The 21,181-nt window shown below is 40.7% G+C and overlaps 1 protein-coding gene across 1 annotated transcript in view; it reads right to left on the bottom strand.

Annotated features, from left to right (window-relative positions):
- The window catches only part of si:dkey-106n21.1 (solute carrier family 23 member 1), a 228,439-nt gene that overhangs the window by 19,523 nt on the left and 187,735 nt on the right, over positions 1 to 21,181 (bottom strand). The window contains 1 exon segment of the mRNA XM_034175892.1: positions 507 to 602. Within this exon segment, the coding sequence (XP_034031783.1) occupies positions 507 to 602 (96 nt within the window).

Genomic DNA, 21,181 nt, shown 5'->3' with positions numbered 1-21,181 from the left:
GGAATGTCCGAATGATGTCAACACATAATTATTCTGTCTATTTTAACTGTACTTTGCTCGTGGCATGTATGAAAAGTAGTAGTCTAGACACGTGTCTAAGACACACTCATGCAGGCGGTGTGAAAGATGTAATCTGCTAACACGGCTGCCAAAATGCTCATCAACATGTAACTTGCAGCAGTGATGCCTGAAGTGTGTTTTTTTTTTACTTTGGCTTCTGTGGCTGTGACTGGACAAACTCTACACAGTGGAACTCATAAGGGAAACCATCGAGAGATCTATTGTAACTCCCAAGGGGTTATAGGCATCTGTGGCTGTACACGGCATAAGTTTGTTGCGTTGTATGAACAGTTCTAAGGTTACATGGTGGAGTGGAACAGAGAAGGAACACTTGAAATCTCAGATACAGCTTGCCGTAAGGGACAGGGGAAACTTGAGCCTGGATTTATTCTTTTTTTCTTGAATGAAAATTCAGAAATGTCTGCACTGAAAGGATTGTGTCATACCTGGAATGGTGTTGTCCAGGATAAACCCAAAAAATCCTCCGATGAACATGTGTGTGGTGAAGAGTATGACAATCACTTGGTCCAGCTCTATTATTCCTTCAAATGCATACAGAGACAGAAAGAGAGAGTCAATAGCAGCATGATAGTAAAGACTGAACTGTGTTTTTATCCATTATGCCGTCAAATAGAATTTACTGGATAGGAAAGTTGATATTTCTGGACTTTTCAGACATACATTTTCGCAATTGTGATTGTGAAGGAAAAATGCATTGTTTACTTAGGTCGGAAGGATCAGCGAGGCCAGGGTCGCTCCTGGCTTGTTTGTCTTTTCTGATTAAAAAACATCACTGTCTGCATTTTTCTTTACAAATCCAAACCTTTACTGTATAAACTGAAAAATGCTTGAAGAGTTATCTTTCCTGTGAATCACTGAAGTACAACCCCAATTCCAATGAAGTTGGGATGTTGTGTAAAATGAAAATAAAAACAGAATGCAATGATTTGCAAATCCTCTTCAACCTGTATTCAACTGAATACACCACAAAGACAAGATATTTAATGTTCAAACTGATAAACTTTATTGTTTATCAGTTATGTATGACTTCAGTTGTTCAACAGTCCGGGGTCTCCGTTGTCATATTTTGCACTTCATAATGCCCCACACATTTTCAATGGGTGACAGGTCTGGACTGCAGGCAGACCAGTTTAGTACCTGCACTCTTTTACTACGAAGCCATGTTGATGTATGGCTTTCGCTTTGCATGGTAGAGTTTTATCTTGCACTTGTAGATGTAGCGACGAACTGTGTTAACTGACAGTGGTTTTCTGAAGTGTTCCTGAGCCCGCGCGTTAAGATCCTTTACACAATAATGTCAGTTTTTAATGCAGTGCCAACTGAGGGATCGAAGGTCACAGGTACTCAATGTTGGTTTTCGGCCTTCTCCAGATTCTCTGAATCTTCTGATTATATTATGTTAGGTTGAAACGGATTTGCAAATCATAGTGTTCTGTTTTTATTTACATTTTACACAACGTCCCAACTTCATTGGAATTGGGGTTTTATTTTGATGTATTCAAACTGATGCATGATCCCTGGTATGTGATAAATCAGCCCAGTCTCACTTTTTTTTTTAACTCACTATTACTAACCCTACTCTCACCCCCAACCCTAACCTTAACCATAACCTAACCCTATTCCTTCCCCCAACCCTAACCTTAACCATAACCTAACCCTACTCCTACCCCTAACCATAACCATCCCCGACCCCCCCCCCACTTCACTTTTAATTTTGTGCAGCCATCACAGAATGAATTAGAATGAATTTGTGCTGCCGTGACGAAAATGAGGCACTTTTCCTCACAATATCACAAACCAATAGGTTACTGTATATTTTGTGCTGCTGAATCACGACTTGCCGTGACACCGGGTTGCATAAATAGTTGCGACACCATAGTATGAGAAACATCCCCATATCATAATGTTTCCTCCACCATACTTCACTGTCTTCACAGTGTACTGTGGCTTGAATTAAGTTCTTGGGGGTTGTATGACAAACTGTCTGTGACCCTTAGACCCCCCCCCCCCCCCCCCCCAAAAAAAAACCCAATACTACTTCTATCAGTCCACAAAATGTTGCACCATTTGTCTTTAGGCCAGTCAATGTGTTGTTTGGCAGATTGTAACCTATTCAGCAAATGTTGTGTTTTTTTCAGCAGTGGGACTTTGTGGGGGCTTCTTGCCATTAATTTGGCTTCACATAGGCACCTTCTAATAGTTACAGTACTCACAGGTAACTTCACATCTTCTTTGATAACCCTGGAGCTGATCATTGGCAGAATATTTGCCATTCTGGCTATTCTTTGATCCATTTGAATGGCAATTTTATTTTCATCCACATGCATCTTATTTTGGTTGCTATTTTAAAGCATTTGAGATCATTTTAGCTGAGCAGCCTATCATTTTCTGGACTTCTTTATATTTTAATCAAAACAAAATAATCAACTTTTTAATCTTTTTCCAAACAATGTCTGGAAAAAGCAATTTTACTCAGATTTTCCAAGAGAGATGCACAACAGCCAGCATGTACAACATCTGCTGTCTTCATCGGCCACCTTGAGTATGCTTAAAATTTTCTGATGGACTTGCTGGCTATCAGCTGACATCAGCTAAGAAACATATTTAATGAATGTCAAACATATCTAAATTTTATTTCCACTGCCCATAGGTTTCCTTAGTCTGTCACAGTGTGATAGCTGCTTAAATATTTCTTAACAAAGCAAGTGGGATGCCTTCTCTAAGTCTCCAACAATAGGCAGTCACAAAAACAGCAGTCACTAAAATCCTCTAATATTGTGACAGATGACGTGCCATTTTTGTGCTCAACCACTAGGGATACAAATTTTTAACTTTATTCCTTAAAAACATTTCCTGTATCATATTTAGATGAGCATTTATGCACAGATAAACAAAAGTGAACTCCCTTTTGAGCTACCCTTAAAAAAGTTCACCCATGAACCCACGTTTGTACTCTTATGCAAAACCTGTCTGAATATGGGCAAGGTTGCATAACACTCTTGGCTTTCAATAAATTCTTAGCATTTGTAAGACTTCAGTGGTGATTAGATTGTGTTGCTGAGTCATTGTGATTTTTGCCATTTTTGTTTATTATTGAAACAGGCTTCTAGTTTTCGGAAATCCACCCAAATGGAACAGAGTATAAACATTTCAAAGTTAGTCATGAGTGAACTGTTTTGATAAAAAAAAAAAAAAAACATTGATTCTATTCTAATTACATTTGTTCTGCAAATCTGATTGGTTAATTGTGTGAGATTTCAGACCATAAAATATCGCGTTGACAGTGCCAAAATATTCAACCGTTTTCACATTTGATGTATTACTGACCACTGACCAAGTTTCTACGCAGGTGTCAATAATGGCACTGTCAGCTGAGAGCATGGATTTAAGCTACCATACGAAAGTATTGATGTGGATTCTGATATGGAATTACTCAATGCAGTTTAAAACTCAATTGCAACTGTAAAATCCAGCATTAATGTCTGCAAATCATTAGACACAACAGGGTTATTCCCTAATTTTCATTGTTTTCAAGCAAAAGCTTGTCCGAATATACAGGAACAGGACTATGGGGTTGCAAAAAAAAAGTTGTATACCTATTGACCACACCTGCTTTTTAGATGAAGATGTTCAAGTATCACAGGTATTAAGGGAAAAAAAATGGGGCTTGGTGTGAAAATAACAACTGCTTCAAGTGTAAAGCATGATACAACGTAGGACTCTGTCATTTTCTAAGTATGTCATCATTTATTTCTGGGTCTATATGACAGAGAAGAATTTTTGTTAGCCTTCAGGGACCACATGTCCATCATTCAGAACAGTTCTCATTCTACATGCTTCCTCTGAGAGAATCTAAAACTACCGTCATTATCATAATTGCTGATGACACACATTTAAACATCTCTATTGAAACCCACGATCAAAAAAGTCTGGGCTCATCTGTTACAAAGACAGAAAATTACCCTGACATTTAAGACAAGGGCCATATTTTTCATGATGGCTTTATGTGAAAGTGACTGAAAATTGTATGTCTTCTTGTCACAGAGCATCTTGTGATGCTAAGGTGGGGCAGATCAACAGTGATTCGGCTGGGGCCACAGGGTGTTTCGGGTGTTTCAGATATTATGCTGGACACACACCAGTGGTGTAGAGTGTCTTGGTAGAGAGGCCTGTGTAATCCAGTGGCAATGAGAGCAATGCCATCAGAAACATATGCTCTACTTAGCAGCAATGCATATAGCTGTACGGTCAAGGGCGACATTTCAGATGAAGAGTGGACCATCAGCAATTTGTCATTGGTGAATCACGTGGAAAGATGATAGATGTGGGTGGAAAGGCAGACAAAGGCTGCAAGCAGGCTTCAAGTTCCAGTCACCTTGGATTCACTGCCATTGGATGAACCTTGGTCCAATTGTCTGCTGCATTCACACATGAAACAAGAGCAAGCTGAGATTTCTTACGCCCACCAAGAGTTGACAAGGACTCAGAATAAAGATATGTGATTCTATATCGTGACCCGGACTTTACATCCATCTTGGATTCCAGAACACAATGCAAGAATTGCATACTGATCAGAATGCTACAACTGATCAAAATCTTACAATCTGATATTTAATTCACAAGCTAAAAGAAATAGTGCCTTCCTGATCTTGTTTTACGTGTGATGTCGTATCTGTGAAGTAGTTTTGACATAATCCTCAAATTCAAACAAAGTGAAGCGCATAAATGAAATGCTGATGCAGAATCCAGATGTGGATCACCTCCAAAATTCAGTTCAGTCTTCATGCCCTAATATCTACAGTGAGGAAAATAAGTATTTGAACACCTGCGTTTTTGCAAGTTCTCCCACTTAGAATCATGGAGGGTCTGAAATTTTTCATCTTAGGTGCATGTCCACTGTGAGGACCTAACTAAAAAAAAAAAAAAAAAAAAAAAAAAGCCGGAAATTCCCAATGTATGATTTTTTAATAATTTATTTGCATGTTACTGCTGCAAATAAGTATTTCAACACCTGCCAACAGCAAAAATTCTGGCCCTCAAAAGACCTGTAGTCCGCTCTAAAAAGTCCACCTCACTGCACTTATTATTCCACATCAGAAGCACCTATTGAGGTTGTTAGCTGCATAAAGACACCTGTCCCCCCCACACAATCAGTAAGACACCAACTACTAACATGCTAAGACCAGAGAGACAAAATTGTAGACCTCCACAAGGCTAGAAAGGGCTACGGGCAATTGCCAAGCAGCTTGGTGAAAAAGATCAATGTTGGAGCAATTATTAGAAAAAAGGAAGAAGCTAAACATGACTGTCAATCTCCCTCGGGACTGGGCTCCCATGCAAGATCCCACCTCGTGGCGTATCAGTGATCCTAAGAAAGGTGAGAATCAGCCATAACTGCACAAGAGGAGCTGGTCAATGACCTGAAGATGAGCTGGACACCACTGTTCCAAGGTTACTGTGGTAATACACTAGGACTCATGGGTGAAAATCATGCAATGGCAAGGAAGGTTCCCCTGCTTAAATCAGCCACACGTCCAGGCCCATCTTAAGTTTTGCCATGACCATTTGGATGATCCAGAGCAGTCATGGGAGAAAGTTATGTGGTCAGATGAGACCAAAATAGAACTTTTTGGTCTTAATTCCACTCGCCGTGTTTGGAGGAAGAAGAATGCTGAGTACCATCCCAAACACACCACCCCTACTGTGAAGCATGGGGGTGGAAACATCATGCTTTGGGGTGTTTTTCTGCACATGGGACAGGACGACTGCACTGCATTAAGGAGAGGATGACCGGGGCCATGTATTGCGAGATTTTGGGGGAACAACCTCCTTCCCTCATTTAAGAGCATTGAAGATGGGTCGTGGATGGCTCCGTAAGAAGCATATCAAGGTTCTGGAGTGGCCTAGCCAGTCTCCAGACCTAAACCCATAGAAAATCTTTGGAGGAGCTCAAACTCCATGTTTCCAGCAACAGTCAGTAACCTGGCTGATCTGGAGAAGATCTGTGTGGAGGAATGGTGCCAATCCCTGCTGCAGTGTGTGTAAACCTGGTGAAAAACTACAGGAAATGTTTGACCTCTGTAATTGCAAACAAAGGCTACTTTACCAAATATTAACATTGATTTTCACAGGTGTTGAAATACTTATCTGCAGCAGTAACATACAAATAAATTATTTAAAAAATCTACATTGTGATTTCCGGATTTTTTTTTTTTTTTTTTTTTTTTAGATTATGTCTCTCACAGTGGACATGCATCTAAGATGAAATTTCAGACCCCTCCATGATTTATAAGTGGAGAAATTGCAAAATCGCAGGGTGTTCAAATACTTATTCTCCTCACTGTATCTGTGGCGCAAATTTTGTGAGAATCTGTGAAGTAGTTTTGACATAATCCTTAAAAGCCTATGTAAAGTGAAATCTTAATCCAGAATCCAGATCCTGATCACCTCCAAGATTTAATGGAAGCTTCATGGCCTAATGTCCATCTGTGGGGAAATTCTCATCAAAATCCATGCAGTATTTGACGTAATCCTGCTAACAGTCAGACAGACAAATAAATAAATAAATGCAGGTGATTTTATTATGTCCTTGGTGGATGTAACAAACTCATGTTGAGGCATCTTCCCAGCAATATTGATAAGTTCTAGCATTCACGCATCTGATGACACAGGATATCATCTTGAAAAAAAAAAACAAATAGCAACTGTCATCAGCACCTACACCTACTGCTTGATGCTGAAGAATCTATACATAATTACACACAACCTTGCATGTGTTAGGGAAGAAGACAAAATCATACTCCTTTGAGACTTGAATGCAGGAATGGAATAAAACACCTCATCTGCAAAGGAACAGCTAGTAAGAAACAGTGTTGAGAATGTCAAATAAAATGTCCATGGAAACCAAATATGCAGACCATGAAACTGTCATCACCAGCATGTTACTCTGACAGAAGAACAAAACAAGGTTTCATGGCAACATCTTGACAAAGCACCGCACCGACTGACAACATCACTGTCATATCCAGGGAGTAAAGGTTCTCACACATTAGCCACAGTGAGGCCAGCAATTGTTGGAATGACCATCAGCTGATCTACACCAGCGTAAGGTTAACTCCCCACCCCACCAAAAAAAAAAAATAAAGACTTGGTAACACTTACTGAAGGTATTGTCATAACTGTTACATGACACAGTCCGGAACATGTCATAAACATTATGTCATGTCATAAATGTTTATGACTGCTTTTGTAATGAAAGTTGACGGTTGGCATACAATTGAAGACCAAAAGCCAAAAACAACGTTTGGTCATGTCACTTTGATTAATGTGAGTTGCCATCAAGACAACCCAAAAAATGTCAACTTGTCATTACAAAAAAACAAATGAACTTAATGACAGCGCCATAACGCTTATGACCTTGACATAATGTTTATGACGCATTCATGACTGTGCCATGTAACAGTTATGACAGTGTCATGTCACTAGTATGACGATACCTCAAGTAAAGTGTTACCAAAGATTTTCAATAGTAGATGACGACCAAAACAAAATACATGGAAATCCTCAAAAAACATATAGAATTCCACCTCATACGTAACTCAGACTGGATCCAGACAGGTTTTGGACCGATGCAGTTGCATTGGACAGATTTTTTTACACATCGTTCGTCAACGGTAAAAAAAAAAAATCCCGAATAAGTGCCGAACGTGTCCCCGAGGGAACAAAGCTTTGATTGATCCCTCAATGCACCACGCAGGGGATCAAAACAAACATAGAGTCTCAGTCCAGCCAGTCGATGATCATGGCATCCAGGAAAAAAGTTGTGCAAGGAAGTGAGTGGTTTATAAATAGTTTTCAGACATAGTTTGTTTGAAAGGCTGTTTGAAAGGTGTTTGCCTTAATTACATTTTCGGTGGTTTTCCGACCATGGCATGTCAACCTATACGATTGTCCATAAATTATTCGAACCACTAGCTCGTTGGTTCTTTGATTCGCTGCTTCTTCAGAAATGGCAGGTCCGCTTCTTAACTCCTCTCAAAGCCATTAAAATACCGTGAGTCACTTTTGTGTGGATTAAAGTCGCAACTGGGACTCTGTCTTGTTTGCAGTCAAGAAACGAGAATCGTCCTCCGTTCCATTGGCACAGCTCCAAACGCTTTGCGGCTCTCTGCCGAGACAGTGTCCGGTCAGAATTAATAACTTCAAAATGAATTGCCGCTTTAAATAAAATGACACCTCTTACAAATGTTGTAATACAGACAAGAAACTACAATTGACTAAAACCTTTTTCCTCCCAAAATGAGACATGCTGTATTTATTTACAAAATTCCATCCTGACGTGCTTAAGAGCTCGGCTCAGATATATGGAAACACATTCATGCCAATAATGTCTGAAAGGAAATGCTTTTGACAAAACTACAGATTTTGTTTATTCCTATTTATGTCCAGAGATCAAGGATCCACCATGTAGAGTTTATTATGTCCAAGGTTTAAGGATCCAGTGACCAATTTCATATTTATTTACTTTAAGACTCATTAAAATGTTGTTCATTTTCAATTTAATCGACTAATAAAGCGCCAAATCACAACAAAATCCGTCTCCAGGCACCTCACATAGAACAGTTCAACATAAAAAAAATTTTAATAAATAAAAATTAAAAAGTTCAAATACATAATTAAAAACAGAAATAAATGAATAAAACAGATAAAAAATAAAAACTATTCATAAGAAAGAGAATAAAATAGGCTTTAGTCTTGCCTTAAAAGTCCACGGACTCCGACTGTCTTGCGGCCGCAGGAAGACGGTTCCACAGAGCGGGTGCACGATAAGAAAAAGCCGAATAAAAGAATGAAGATTACTGAATAACAAGACGCGTACAATTTTTATTTTATCATTGGGTAAAAATGCATCTGTCAGATTTTCACTCTGGATCCAGCCCTGTAACTGTTGTCTTAATATCCCAGTGAGGTTGAAACCCCCATCAAAATGCATACCAAAAGAACTCAGAAGTGTTTTGTTGAACCTTTGAGAAACACAAATAGCTCATAGATGAAAAGCCACACGTTTAGAGCTCTCCAAACAGACTCAAACTTTTATCTCATTGTATCTATCTATCTAGATTTCATCTTGGACTTTAGACAAGGGACTGATGAATGACAAAGGTGCCAGCACCTACAACATTCCTGTGGAAGTATTCAAAGAAAGAGGGGTTTCGCTTCAATGCCATCTGCATGAACTGATTGCTAGATATAGAAGAGTCCCTGCATACCTTCATACCTTACAGATGCCCCCATTATTGCAATCTACAAGAAGAAAGGGGAGCCATCTGACTGAAGTAACTATAGAGGCATCTGACTCATATCCATTGCAGGCAAGATCTTAGAAAAGATACTGAACAACTGGTTCAAACCTGCAATGGAAAAAAAAAAAATTTGAAAATGAAAGTGGATTCCAATCATAACAACCAACAAAAATGAGATTTTTTTTTTTTTGTCTTTCAAGGATGTATATTGAAATCTTCCCTCTGCATTTAACCCATCCGAATTATAGTTAACACAAAACAACACTACAAGCATTGAGTCACTGTCACAGTACAGCAGCTCCAGGTCCAGACATATCGCCTTGATCAAGGGAAGACAAAAGAGCATGAGCCAAAGAGGAGACATGGGGTGAACATGCAAATCAAACAGAAAGGAACTGTACACGGTTGTAATTGAATTCTGGATCTGCTTTCTCTAAGGCAAAAGTGCCAAATACTAAGCCGCCATGCTGCCCAGAAGTGCCAAGAGTAACAGGAACCACTTCATATCAGAATTACTGCCAAGTTCTCACATACAAGGAATTTGATCTGGTGTCATTGGTGCAAAAACAACAATAAAACGAAAAGGAAAAAATACTTCTGTAAGAAGTGAAGGAGTCAAATAGATAAACAGGCAAAACTATGTTCATTGTCAAATAAATAGAATGTAGTGGAATGGGGCTGTGCAAAGGCATGCAGATGTGCAGTACCTTTCAGTGCAGGGATGATCAATCTGTACTTTGTGGGAGTGGATGGGAGGCAGGGTAAATGGGGGTCTCTGACATTATTTATAAGTCTAGCTGTGAATGGTAAAAGTTGTTTTGTGTCTTGAGGTTTTAGTCCTGATGGACCTCAGCCATCTGCCAGAGAGGAGGGTGACAAATAGTTTGTGTCCTGGGTGAGAGGGATCATCCACTATCTTCCTTGCTTGCCTCAGGACCATTGGAGGTGTACAGGTCCTGTAAGGATAGCAGACTGCAGTAGATTACCTTCTGTGCTGCGTGGATGATATACTGCAGTCTGCACCTGTCCTTAGGAGTGTCAACAGCGTACCAGATGGTAATGGAGGAGGAGACGATGACTCAATGATGGCAGTGTAGAAGTTCACCATCATTGGTTTGGCAGGTTGAACTTCCTCAGCTGCTGCAGATGGTCTTAACAGATCTCATTAATGCATTTGACATCATCTCCCATGACCTTCTTTGTACAACAGTGGCAGCCTTTGAGTGCCTTGACACAATTCTAATGAGAAAACGTTAGCATATGGAAAATTCAAATTTTACACACACACACACACACACACACACACACACACACACCACACACACACCACCCACACACACACACACACACACACACACACCACACACACACACACACACACAGTAATTCTTATCTCTACTTTGACTTCTCTTTCATTCCAGACAATACAAACCCAAAATATTTATGTTTTGTGTGGTCAACTTAATTTCATTTGTTAATATCCAACAATTTCTGCATTTAAGTCCTGCACCACATTCCAAAAAGTTGCATCAGATGCAATTTCAAAATAATAATGAGGTAAAATAAATATGACATTTTGCCAAACACGTTATGTCAACTGGTGGCTGTAATCATGATTTAGTGCAAAAGCAGTATCCACAAAAGCTGAGTCTTTAAGGAGCAAAGATGGCAGGCGATCTTCAGTTTGTCAACAAATGTGTGGAAAAAAAATAGTGAAGTGCTTAAAAACAATGTTCCTCAAAGAAAGATTGGAAGGGACTTGCATATTTCTCCCTTACAGAGCATAACATCATTAACCCTTTAACGCCTATTGTCGCATATATGCTACAATATTTGACTCAAATATGCAACATACCAAATTGACCAGTATGCCTGTTATCGCAAATTTGCAACATACCATTATTATTATTATAACATTATAACATAAATTATTACCAAAATACCAAAATTACTATTTATTTTTTGTGCAAAAGTGAAATTAATAATCTCAACATTATTTACCGTCTACTTAAAGGCAAAAACACACACAAAACATTTTTTTTTATATACAGCTATATAAATTCAGGCATTAAGGGGTTAAAGGATTCAAGGAATAGGGAGCAATTTCAGTGCATGAAGGGCAAGGGCGCAAACCTAAGATGAACATGTGTAATCTGTGATCCCTCAGGTGGCACTGCAAAAAGGACTGTCATTCATCAACAGCTGATATAACCACATGTGCAAGGGATTACTTTGGGAGCCATTTGTCAAGCATTACAATACAGAGTCACATTCACAAATGACACTTAAACTTTTGGTGTGCAAATACACACACAGAAAGACATTTTCCATACCATCCTAGCTTTTTACGATTTGAAGTTGAGAGTTAATCACCAACCTGATGATTTTTCATGAGGATATGACTTGGCTTGAGAAATGGAGCACTTGCAGTGCAGATTCAGGTCAAGTTAAGGATATGGTCACACTCAAAATCTTAAGTGTCTTCCATCTGGCATAACAAGTCTAAAGACCAAGCATAACCTTTTATTGAATTTCAGCATGCTGATGACAAGAACATTAATTATCTTAGTGAATAAGACCTTCAGTCCATGCTAAATGCAGTGACCTTGCATAAAAAAATGAGGCTATCCATCAACCTGAACAAAATGATAATTCTTCAGCAAGAGACATGTCACATACATGGCAGGTGACACCCTGGTCAAGACAGATGCCTCTGCTGTGCTGGGCCATTGGGCCCACTACTTTCAGCAGCTGCATAAAGCTGATCCTGATGGGATGTTAGACCTTTCTATTGCCAGAGTTGTTGTGACTGATCCTCCAATCAATAGCAAATCAGCACATGTTATTAGTGAGATAAAAAAAAAAAGTGAAACAAATGAGCACAGAGAAAGCTCTAGGAATAAGTGGTGTTGGAGTTCCAGACTGGTGGAAATGCAGCTCCTCTCACACTGTAAACAATATTTGCTTCATTCTGGTAGACAAATATCACTATAGACTGGAAGAAAGGCCTCGTCCTCCAACCATGAAAAGCAAAGGGTGAATGTCTGGACTGCAACAGCAACAGGGGAATTACACTGCTCTCTGTGCCAGAAAAGGTACTAGCAAGGATTCTTCTTAAAAGGGTGCAGTCCTAGTTATTTGCTGCTTAGCAATCAGAGCAGTCTGCTTTCACAACAAAGACAACAACAGCTGAGCACACCCTAATCTGTGAGGATTCCTCGAAAGTTGACACAAATATGAGCAGTGCTTCTTTGTAGCCTGTGTTGATTTTCACAGTCTGATTAAGTGGCCAGGCTGCTGTGTGTGAGAATTCATGGAATCCCCAACAATCTAGCCTGTGCACACGTACTGTGAGAGCTGCGTGATGTGCTTTTTTGAAACGTGTTGCCGGCATCCATTTCAAAATGAGCAAATATTTGCACATAAACAATATAGTTTATCAGTTTGAAGTAATGTGTTGTGTAATGAGTTGCGTCAGGAAGGGCATCTGGCGTAAAAACCTGTGCCAATTCAACATGCGGATCCACCTTGGATTTGCTGTGGTGAACCAGAGTGCAAACAAGGGAGCAGCCGACGGGACTTACTTTTCACGGAAAACTTGTACTTTAGCTTGTAGTTTTTTAAAGTGGGTTTTTTTTTTTCATTTACAAATGCAAATGTACTGGCCATCTTAGTACACAGATTTGTTATAATAATGTCATATCTATTTGGATGGTGTCAGATATCACCTGTCAAATAGTGTAATCTCATGCTCAGATTTACTGTATTTTCCAAACTATAAATTGTGCTCTTTTTTTTTTACTAGTTTGAGAGGCCCCGCGATTTATATTCCGTGGCACTTATATTAGGGAGGGGTGTTATTTCAAAATATTTGGAAATCTATAAATGTTTGCATGGAATATGGAAATATACACGGAATAAACCAGAGCAGGATAAATTTTGGGTCATTTGGTTCCAAAAACCCATATGGACGGAGCCAGTGAAGATATTGGGTTCAAAAATTGCCAAAAATATCGACAAAAATGTGATATCTTGAGAACTGCTGCACCTAGAGACTTGAAATTTGGCTCCAAATGTTGCTTGACCCCAAGTTTATATTCAACTTCTATAGTAACAATAAGCCTACCTGGTTTTTTTTTAAGAGTAATTGACAAAAAACCTAATTTCAGTACATATGTTACGATCAGTTCTAACAAACACAATCTATGTAGTTATTTCAGGAACATCAGTTGAGTATAATCATCACATGTAAAGAATGACATGACAATAATGAACTAATTATGAGCAACAGAGTGGTTTTCTACGTCAACAGCACATATACGACACACGCGTTACTTGAAATTTTCAAACGCTCCGACCCAAAAATGATACTGTTATGGTTTATTCCATGTATGTATTTCCATATTCCATGCAAAAAAAATTTTTTGAAATAACACCCCTCCCTACTTATATGTAAAAAAAAAATCACGTTTGTTATTAATTACAGTAATTATATTTGCACTACTATGCCACTTGCACACTTAGGTCTGGACAATTTCAATTTTTGCTGCCACGTATCACAGTTAACAGTGTGCTCTTAGTTATTCATTGTAAAAAAAAAAAATCTGTCTTCATCTGCTATGCACCTTTTTACTTATCGGTTGTTTACTTGAATATTAGATGTGTTTGTCTTATTGACTGTCTTACTGTCAGGAATGTTTTCACCGTGGAATGGTGGGAAACGTAATTTCAATTGCTTTATATGTCTGTTACATGTGAAGAACTGACAATAAAGCTGAGTTTGACTTTGACTTATAATGACTATTTTTATAGAACTTTCCCAAGAATCAAAGCACTAAACAAAATCAACTCCAATAATAAAACTAGAAGCACTCAGAGAGTGCAAACCTCCGCCAAGGTCATGGGGTCACTGACGCCATAACATCTACACGCCGTGGAATCACTGAACCTAAAAAAGTGTAACAATGATGTTTGCTCAGTAGTAAAAAAAGTTTCATCTGCTGTGACTGGATAGCATGTATCCTTAGCACTTGGCATCACAGTTTATTGCAACTTGCACCTTTCCCAGAAGCTACTGTCATCTGAGCACTGATATTGATATTGCATGTGCTTATAGACAAAAACAAATGAGACAAAATTCAATTTATTATTCAACTAAACTGCAAATATATGAATTTTTTAACATTTATGAAACACTTCTCTAAACAAGGCCATAGGGTCACTGACCCTAAAGAGATTCCCTCCTTGGCACAGTGATCTATTTCTTTTTGTCTCTTTCTCTAAAAGTGTATATAATAATCATTAGATTATTAATATACGTATAAACAAAAATAAATTTAAGAAATATTACAATTTGAAAACAAATGCACCTGAAGGTGATGACAGCTGCAACTGCTTAATGCTAACTTTTAACATTGAAAATGCCATAGACATGCTAACACGTTAGCATCGTGATCACCACTACCACTCATTTCCAACCACTCCACAAAATTTCATCAAAATCCGTTCAAAACGTTTTGAGTTATCCTGCTGACAGACAGACAGACAAACAAACAAACAAACAAACGTGACCGAAAACATAACCTCCTTGGCGGAGGTAATAATAAATGCCAGTAATAAAAAATACACTACAGCAATACACGAAAATCCCAAATTATACTGGACCTATAGTCTGGTGCAGTTTACTATACTATGGTGTGACTTGTTCTCTGAAAAAGTTGATAAGAATTCTTAGCCTATATTGTCTGTTGTCTTCTACGTCCTAACTATGGTGACTGATATTCTGGAGACTTTTTACTTTACGGAAGCTGCCAAAAGCTCTACTGACCTTTACTCCACAGATGCTGTGATCTTTTCTTTGTGTGGGCCGCTGGGCCACTTTCAGTGACTTTCATGGATTTGGCCATAAGAAGTGACACGTGTATCCAGGGAAATGGAGCAGCTTGTGGACACATTCACTTATCTCGGAAGTGTCTTTCATTTCTCTGGGTCCCCAGCCTTTGAGAATGACACAGGACTTTAGCTTATGGAGTTATTACGTTGCTAGACAGATACCTTTGAAGGAGAATGAAGGTGCATTTTTGCAGTGTTGAGGGCCCTAAGTCTTTGTGGTCCAGGTGCTTCCTGACTCATTGTGTAGTTATGAGTCTTGGACAATCAATGACCTAAGATGACAACTGGATGTCTTTGGTACTAGGCCTCCTCAGAGGATCCTTGATGTTGTGTCAAATGAACAGTTAGTTAGGGAGACTTAGATGAGTTATATGACTTGTATTGTGAGAGACTATTCAGTTGCAGTTGACAATGTAGTGTAATTATCTGGGCAAGATCAAGCATGCAGTGCAGTGCTGAGGACCCCAGAAATGGGAAAATGCAAAAGGGACAACTACATATGCTGCAGCAAGTGTGTAGAAAGCTGTTTTTTATAGGTGGGCATGGACTGACTGTTAGCCAGGTTGGATGCCAGGACCCAAGGCAGCTATGTAGTATAAAGGAAGAGGTGACATGCAGGAGAAGGCTGTGCTCCTAGACCAGATCTGACCTGTCCTTGTTAGTCCATCAAACTTTCTAGCATTTTCAAAGTATTTTTGCATTTTAATGAGTTTTTCTTCTCCCCAAATGTGCTTTGTTATCACCGGCACACTTAATCACCAACTTCTCTTGGGTGTTTGGAAATGGAAGCAATGGATGTTGATGGCTCTGATGTCATCTCTGTACAAGCCTATTAGACCCCATTCGAACTAGGGTTGGCAATCCGGCTTGATCTGGATAGTTTTTTGTTTTTTTAAGAATCTAATTTAAGGTGTATTGTTTTGTATCCAGACTTCCCTTTCCCGTGCCACATTGACCACCTCTGACTGGGGGATCCCGAGGCATTCCCAGGCCAGTGTGGAGATATAATCTCTCTACCTAGTCCTGGGTCTTCCTCGGGGTCTCCTCCCAGATGGACGTGCATGGAAGACTTCCCTTGGGAGGCACCCAGGAGGCATCCTTACCAGATACCTGAACCACCTCAGCTGGCTCCTTACAACGCGAAGGAGCAGCGACTCTAATCCGAGCTCCTCACGGATGACCGAACTTCTCACCCTATCTCTAAGGGAGACACCAGCCACCCTCCTGAGGAAGCCCATTTTGGCCGCTTGTACCCATGATCTATTTATTTTGGTCATGACCCAACACTCATGACCATAGGTGAGAGTAGGAATGAAGATTGACCAGTAGATTGAGAGCTTCGCCTTTTGGGTCAGCACCGCCACTGCTGTGCTGATTCTCGGTACGAGAAATGGGAGTCTGGGGTCCCCTGCTGGAGCTGTTGCCCCCACGACCCGAACCCGGAAAAGCGGTTGAAGATGAGTGAGTGAGTGAATGTTTTGTATCCAGCCAGATTTGAGGGGCATCTGACTGGGATATGCTGAGGTCTGAATGCAAATGTGGCGAGAATCTGGCTAGCTCTGGGATCATCACGTCAAACCTCCTCGCTCTGTGCACCTACAGTGTCCTCTCTGCTCAGTGTGGTTGCAAAGGTGAAGACAGTAAAGCACCTTCTTTTTCTGTGGCACCTTCCATCCAGATATACACACACGCACACATGTACGCAGCTTGAATTCGGCTTGAGCCGGATTGAGTTTGGAAGCATGTGTAGGATAAGCCAGATTTGAAAGACAGCTCTGAACACCATCCGGCTACAAAGCAAACTGGATTGAATCCGGCTCAAACTGGATTGCCACCCCCAGTCTGAATGGGGTCTGAGGTCCTTACTCCTGTGAAGGTGTTGTCCTGCACCTTATGTGCTTTTTGTATTCACTCAAATCCTCCCATTTGAGTCGGTTTGATTTTACAATACAGATGAAAAGAAAATTTGAGATGTAATTATATATACTCAAACTGTGAAACAACTTCCTATAAAGCACTGATGATGTGAGCAAATGTTTGGAAAACAACTATTTTATTGATTTTTTTTCAAATTAACTTTTAAATCTTTGATTTTTTGTTACTATTTTATGATTGTCCCTTTCTTGTTATATGCATGTACTTTTCTCTTTTTTGAAGTGACATACTGTATCTTGGTTTAAAGCATTTTTAGCAGCATTGCATTGAGGAACGGTACCATATTTTTTTGTCTTTTATTATTACCGTGAACTTTAAGTTAACATGAAGCTTTATTGATACATGAGTATGCTTCATTTGAATTTCTAATGGATTAGCAAGACTCCACAGAAGTATATTACATCTACAATAACATTACAAATCTGTTTTTAATTTGCACATCTTTGGATATAGTACAGAACACCACAGAATGTGTGGGTGCCTGAGTGTCCTGTCTTCATAATACCCCCCAGCCAATAAACTGACGAAAGAAGTTGCAACAAATTAAATCAAGACCTGGAAACAACACAGACATAGTTTGACTGTGAGCATGTTCACATGCATGCACACACACACACACACACACTCCGTGCCTGATAAGACAGCAGTCAAAGGTTCAGGGCGCCCTCTGAAGAAATTTTAAATCTCACAGCTTCTGCCGCTAAAGGCGTCTGGATGAGCATCCATTTGTTTACACAGAGTGCTGACAGGTCTCCACTTGTAAGGAGTTATCAGCCGAGTGTTGAAGCTGAGGAAGAACTAGGGGTGTTTTATCTGAGGCAGGCAGATTACAGCCAGTGACATGGGGGCTCGAGCCAAGAGGATTGGGAAGTAAGCAGCCTAGACCAGAGGGAACCAGACAAACCCTCATGCCCAGTGTTGAAATGTGGATTAGGACTTTCCTAGGAGACAGTCGCATCACATGACTCATGGGATCAAGGTCTTAAATCTGCAGAGAAGAGCTGTTTAATCTTCAGGATTGAACTTTTGATGGCACTTCACAGGAGGCGGGCACAAATCAAAAGCTTTGAATCGCCTGCTCGGTGTTGATCGTCCGTGTATTTCTAAAAGCTTTACATCTCATTTTGTCTCAGTTAATTCAACGGGGTTTTACATGATGAGTTGTATGTTTGCAACACATAAAATGTTAAAGACAATGTTCTAAACATGGTTTTCAACATTTCAAAGGAACACAAATATCACTGCGAAGTTTAAATCCAAGACTGTCTTGTCATGAAGTAACAGTGCTTCATCTTCAGCTCTGTGTTATGGGTAATTGCTATCACCTACTTCCCTGTATTCTTGTGTAGTACACTCAAAAAAATAACTTGCTCAGTGAACATAATCACATTATGTAAGGTATTACCACCCAATTAAAATGCGTTAACTTAGCCAAAAACAGTTTTGCTGAGTGATCTAAGTGCAAATTTGTTGGGTCAACATGATGAATTTGCGTTACTGTTACCTAAATACCATAGTTCAGGCCAACTAGATTTGTAAAGGTAAATGTAGACCTAAATGTAAATTTTTTGGGTCAGCATGATGAATTTGTGTTACTGTCATTTTATTACCATGCTTCAAGCCAACTAGATTTGTAACAGTAAATGTAACAAAAATAAGTAGGTCCCTTGGGACCTTGGTAATTAAATGGTAAATGGACTGCATTTATATAGCGCTTTTCCACCTACATCAGACGCTCAAAGTGCTTTAGAGTAATGCCTCACATTCACCCTGATGTCAGAGTGCTGCCATAAAAGGCGCTCACTACACATCTGGAGCAACTCTGGGATTAAGGACGTTGCCCAAGGACCCTTAGTGATTTTCCAGCCAGGCTGGGATTTGAACCAAGGATCCTCTGGTCTCAAGTACAATGCTTAACTACAAGACTGTCACCTCCCCAATTAATTAATTAATTAAAAAAAACATGCATGTTGTTTTTTTGAGTGTAACAAAGACATATTCTTCCCTCAGTTTGCGACCACAAACAATAAAAATAAATAAATGCATTTTTAATTATTGCAGTTTACCTGATAATACAATGCAATAATGTTCTAAGTTTAAACCCAAGAAAGAAATATGAGAAGAGGAAAAAGGCTTATGTAGGGCCTAAGGCCTGTTGGTGCTGATTCTTATCTCCAGATTCCAGTCAAATGTGCTTGTAAAAGAGCTAATTGAGGGAATTAGTATCTATAATTAGTAATGAGGTAAAGGCTGTTTTATGTTTTTGTTTTGTTTTTTTTCTGCATGTATGTGCAGATATGTAGAGACAGGAGAGATGTATCATTCGGGACAGCGACACTAAGGGTTACAGCACTGAAGTGGAGTTGTCATGAAAGAATGACGGATGCTCAGGCACCTTGATGTTCCATCACAGAGCCAACAGAAGCCCTGATGGGTAATTGAATTTGTTTAAATTTTTAATGGAAACATTATTGTTGTGAAAGTGTAGGAACACGGACCCACAACAGGGGGCGCAAATGAACGGACAATGGAGGAGTCAAATAACACTGTTTTTACTGTTGTGAAAACAGGCACAACAACACAGCCGATTACAATATTGAGACTGAGTCCAATTACAACAGTGTCGTGTGGGCAGGCTCGACGATAGGAGACGTCTGTCCAAGTCGAACCGGAACCAACCCGATTTCCTCTGCCACCGAACCCCGGGAATACTGGAGCCGCCAAGTCCCGAATTCCCAGGTGGCCACTGCCTCCGCTCGTCGGATCCGGTACTGCTGGCAAGGAACAAAAACAGTCAGGTGTGGATGCGGCTGCACCCAGCAACACGGAGGGTGGAGAGTCCACCTCCACCTCTCGTTAACAACAATACAGGAGTGTAGGAAGGTGAGTACTTATCCAACTGTTGTCCCGTAGTCTGCTGTCCTACTAATACTCAACAAGAAATACAACAATGGTTATTTATATGTTCGGGCAGAGATTGTTACCTCTTTGATTAGGCGATATCTCGGCAAATGAGGTGGAGATGCCGTCCTGCTGATATACCTCCCTGTTGATTAGAATCAGCTGTCTCCAGTGATGGGTGACAGCTGTCATCCTGGCTGCTCCTGTAAGGCGGCAGCGCCCTCCGGTGCCTGGAGCCCGCACTCCAGGCAGGGCGCCCTCTAATGGTGGTGGGCCAGCAGTACCTCCTCTTCAGCGGCCCACACAACAGGACCCCCCCCTCAACGGGCACCTCCTGGCGCACGACCGGGTTTGTCTGGGTGACGACGGTAGAAGTCGGCCAGGAGGGCCGGGTCCAGGATGAGGCCCTTCTTCACCCAGGAGCATTCTTCGGGGCCGTACCCTTCCCAGTCCACCAGATACTGAAAACCCCGGCCCATCCGTCGGACGTCGAGGAGCCGGTGTACGGTCCAAGCCGGCTCTCCGTCGATGATCCGGGCAGGAGGTGGTGTCGGACCCGGAGTGCAGAGGGGTGAGGTGTGATGAGGTTTGATCCTGGAGACGTGGAACACTGGATGAATCCGCAGTGAGGCTGGAAGCTGGAGCCTCACTGCGGCGGGATTGATGATCTTGACAATCTTGTACGGCCCAATGTATCGTTCCTGTAGTTTTGGGGAGTCCACTTGTAGGGGAATGTCTTTGGTGGACAACCACACTTCCTGCCCGGGATGATACGTGGGAGCCGGGGCCCGCCGCCGGTCTGCATGGTTCTTCGCCCTCGTCCGGGCCCTTAACAAAGCAGAACGGGCGGCACGCCACACCCGACGGCATTTCCGTAGGTGGGCCTGGACCTTAGGGCACACCGACCTCTCCCTCAACCACCGGAAACAACGGGGGCTGATACCCCAAGCACACCTCAAAAGGGGAGAGGCCGGTGGCTGATGACACTTGACTGTTGTGGGCGTACTCGATCCAGGCCAGGTGGGTACTCCAGGCTGTTGGGTGCGCGGCTGTCACACAGCGTAGGGTCT

Source organism: Thalassophryne amazonica, chromosome 8 (assembly GCF_902500255.1).
Source record: "Thalassophryne amazonica chromosome 8, fThaAma1.1, whole genome shotgun sequence".
Classification (NCBI taxonomy): Eukaryota; Metazoa; Chordata; class Actinopteri; order Batrachoidiformes; family Batrachoididae; genus Thalassophryne; species Thalassophryne amazonica.
Note: the sequence above shows the minus strand (reverse complement) of the source record. Positions and strands in the feature narration are given on the sequence as shown.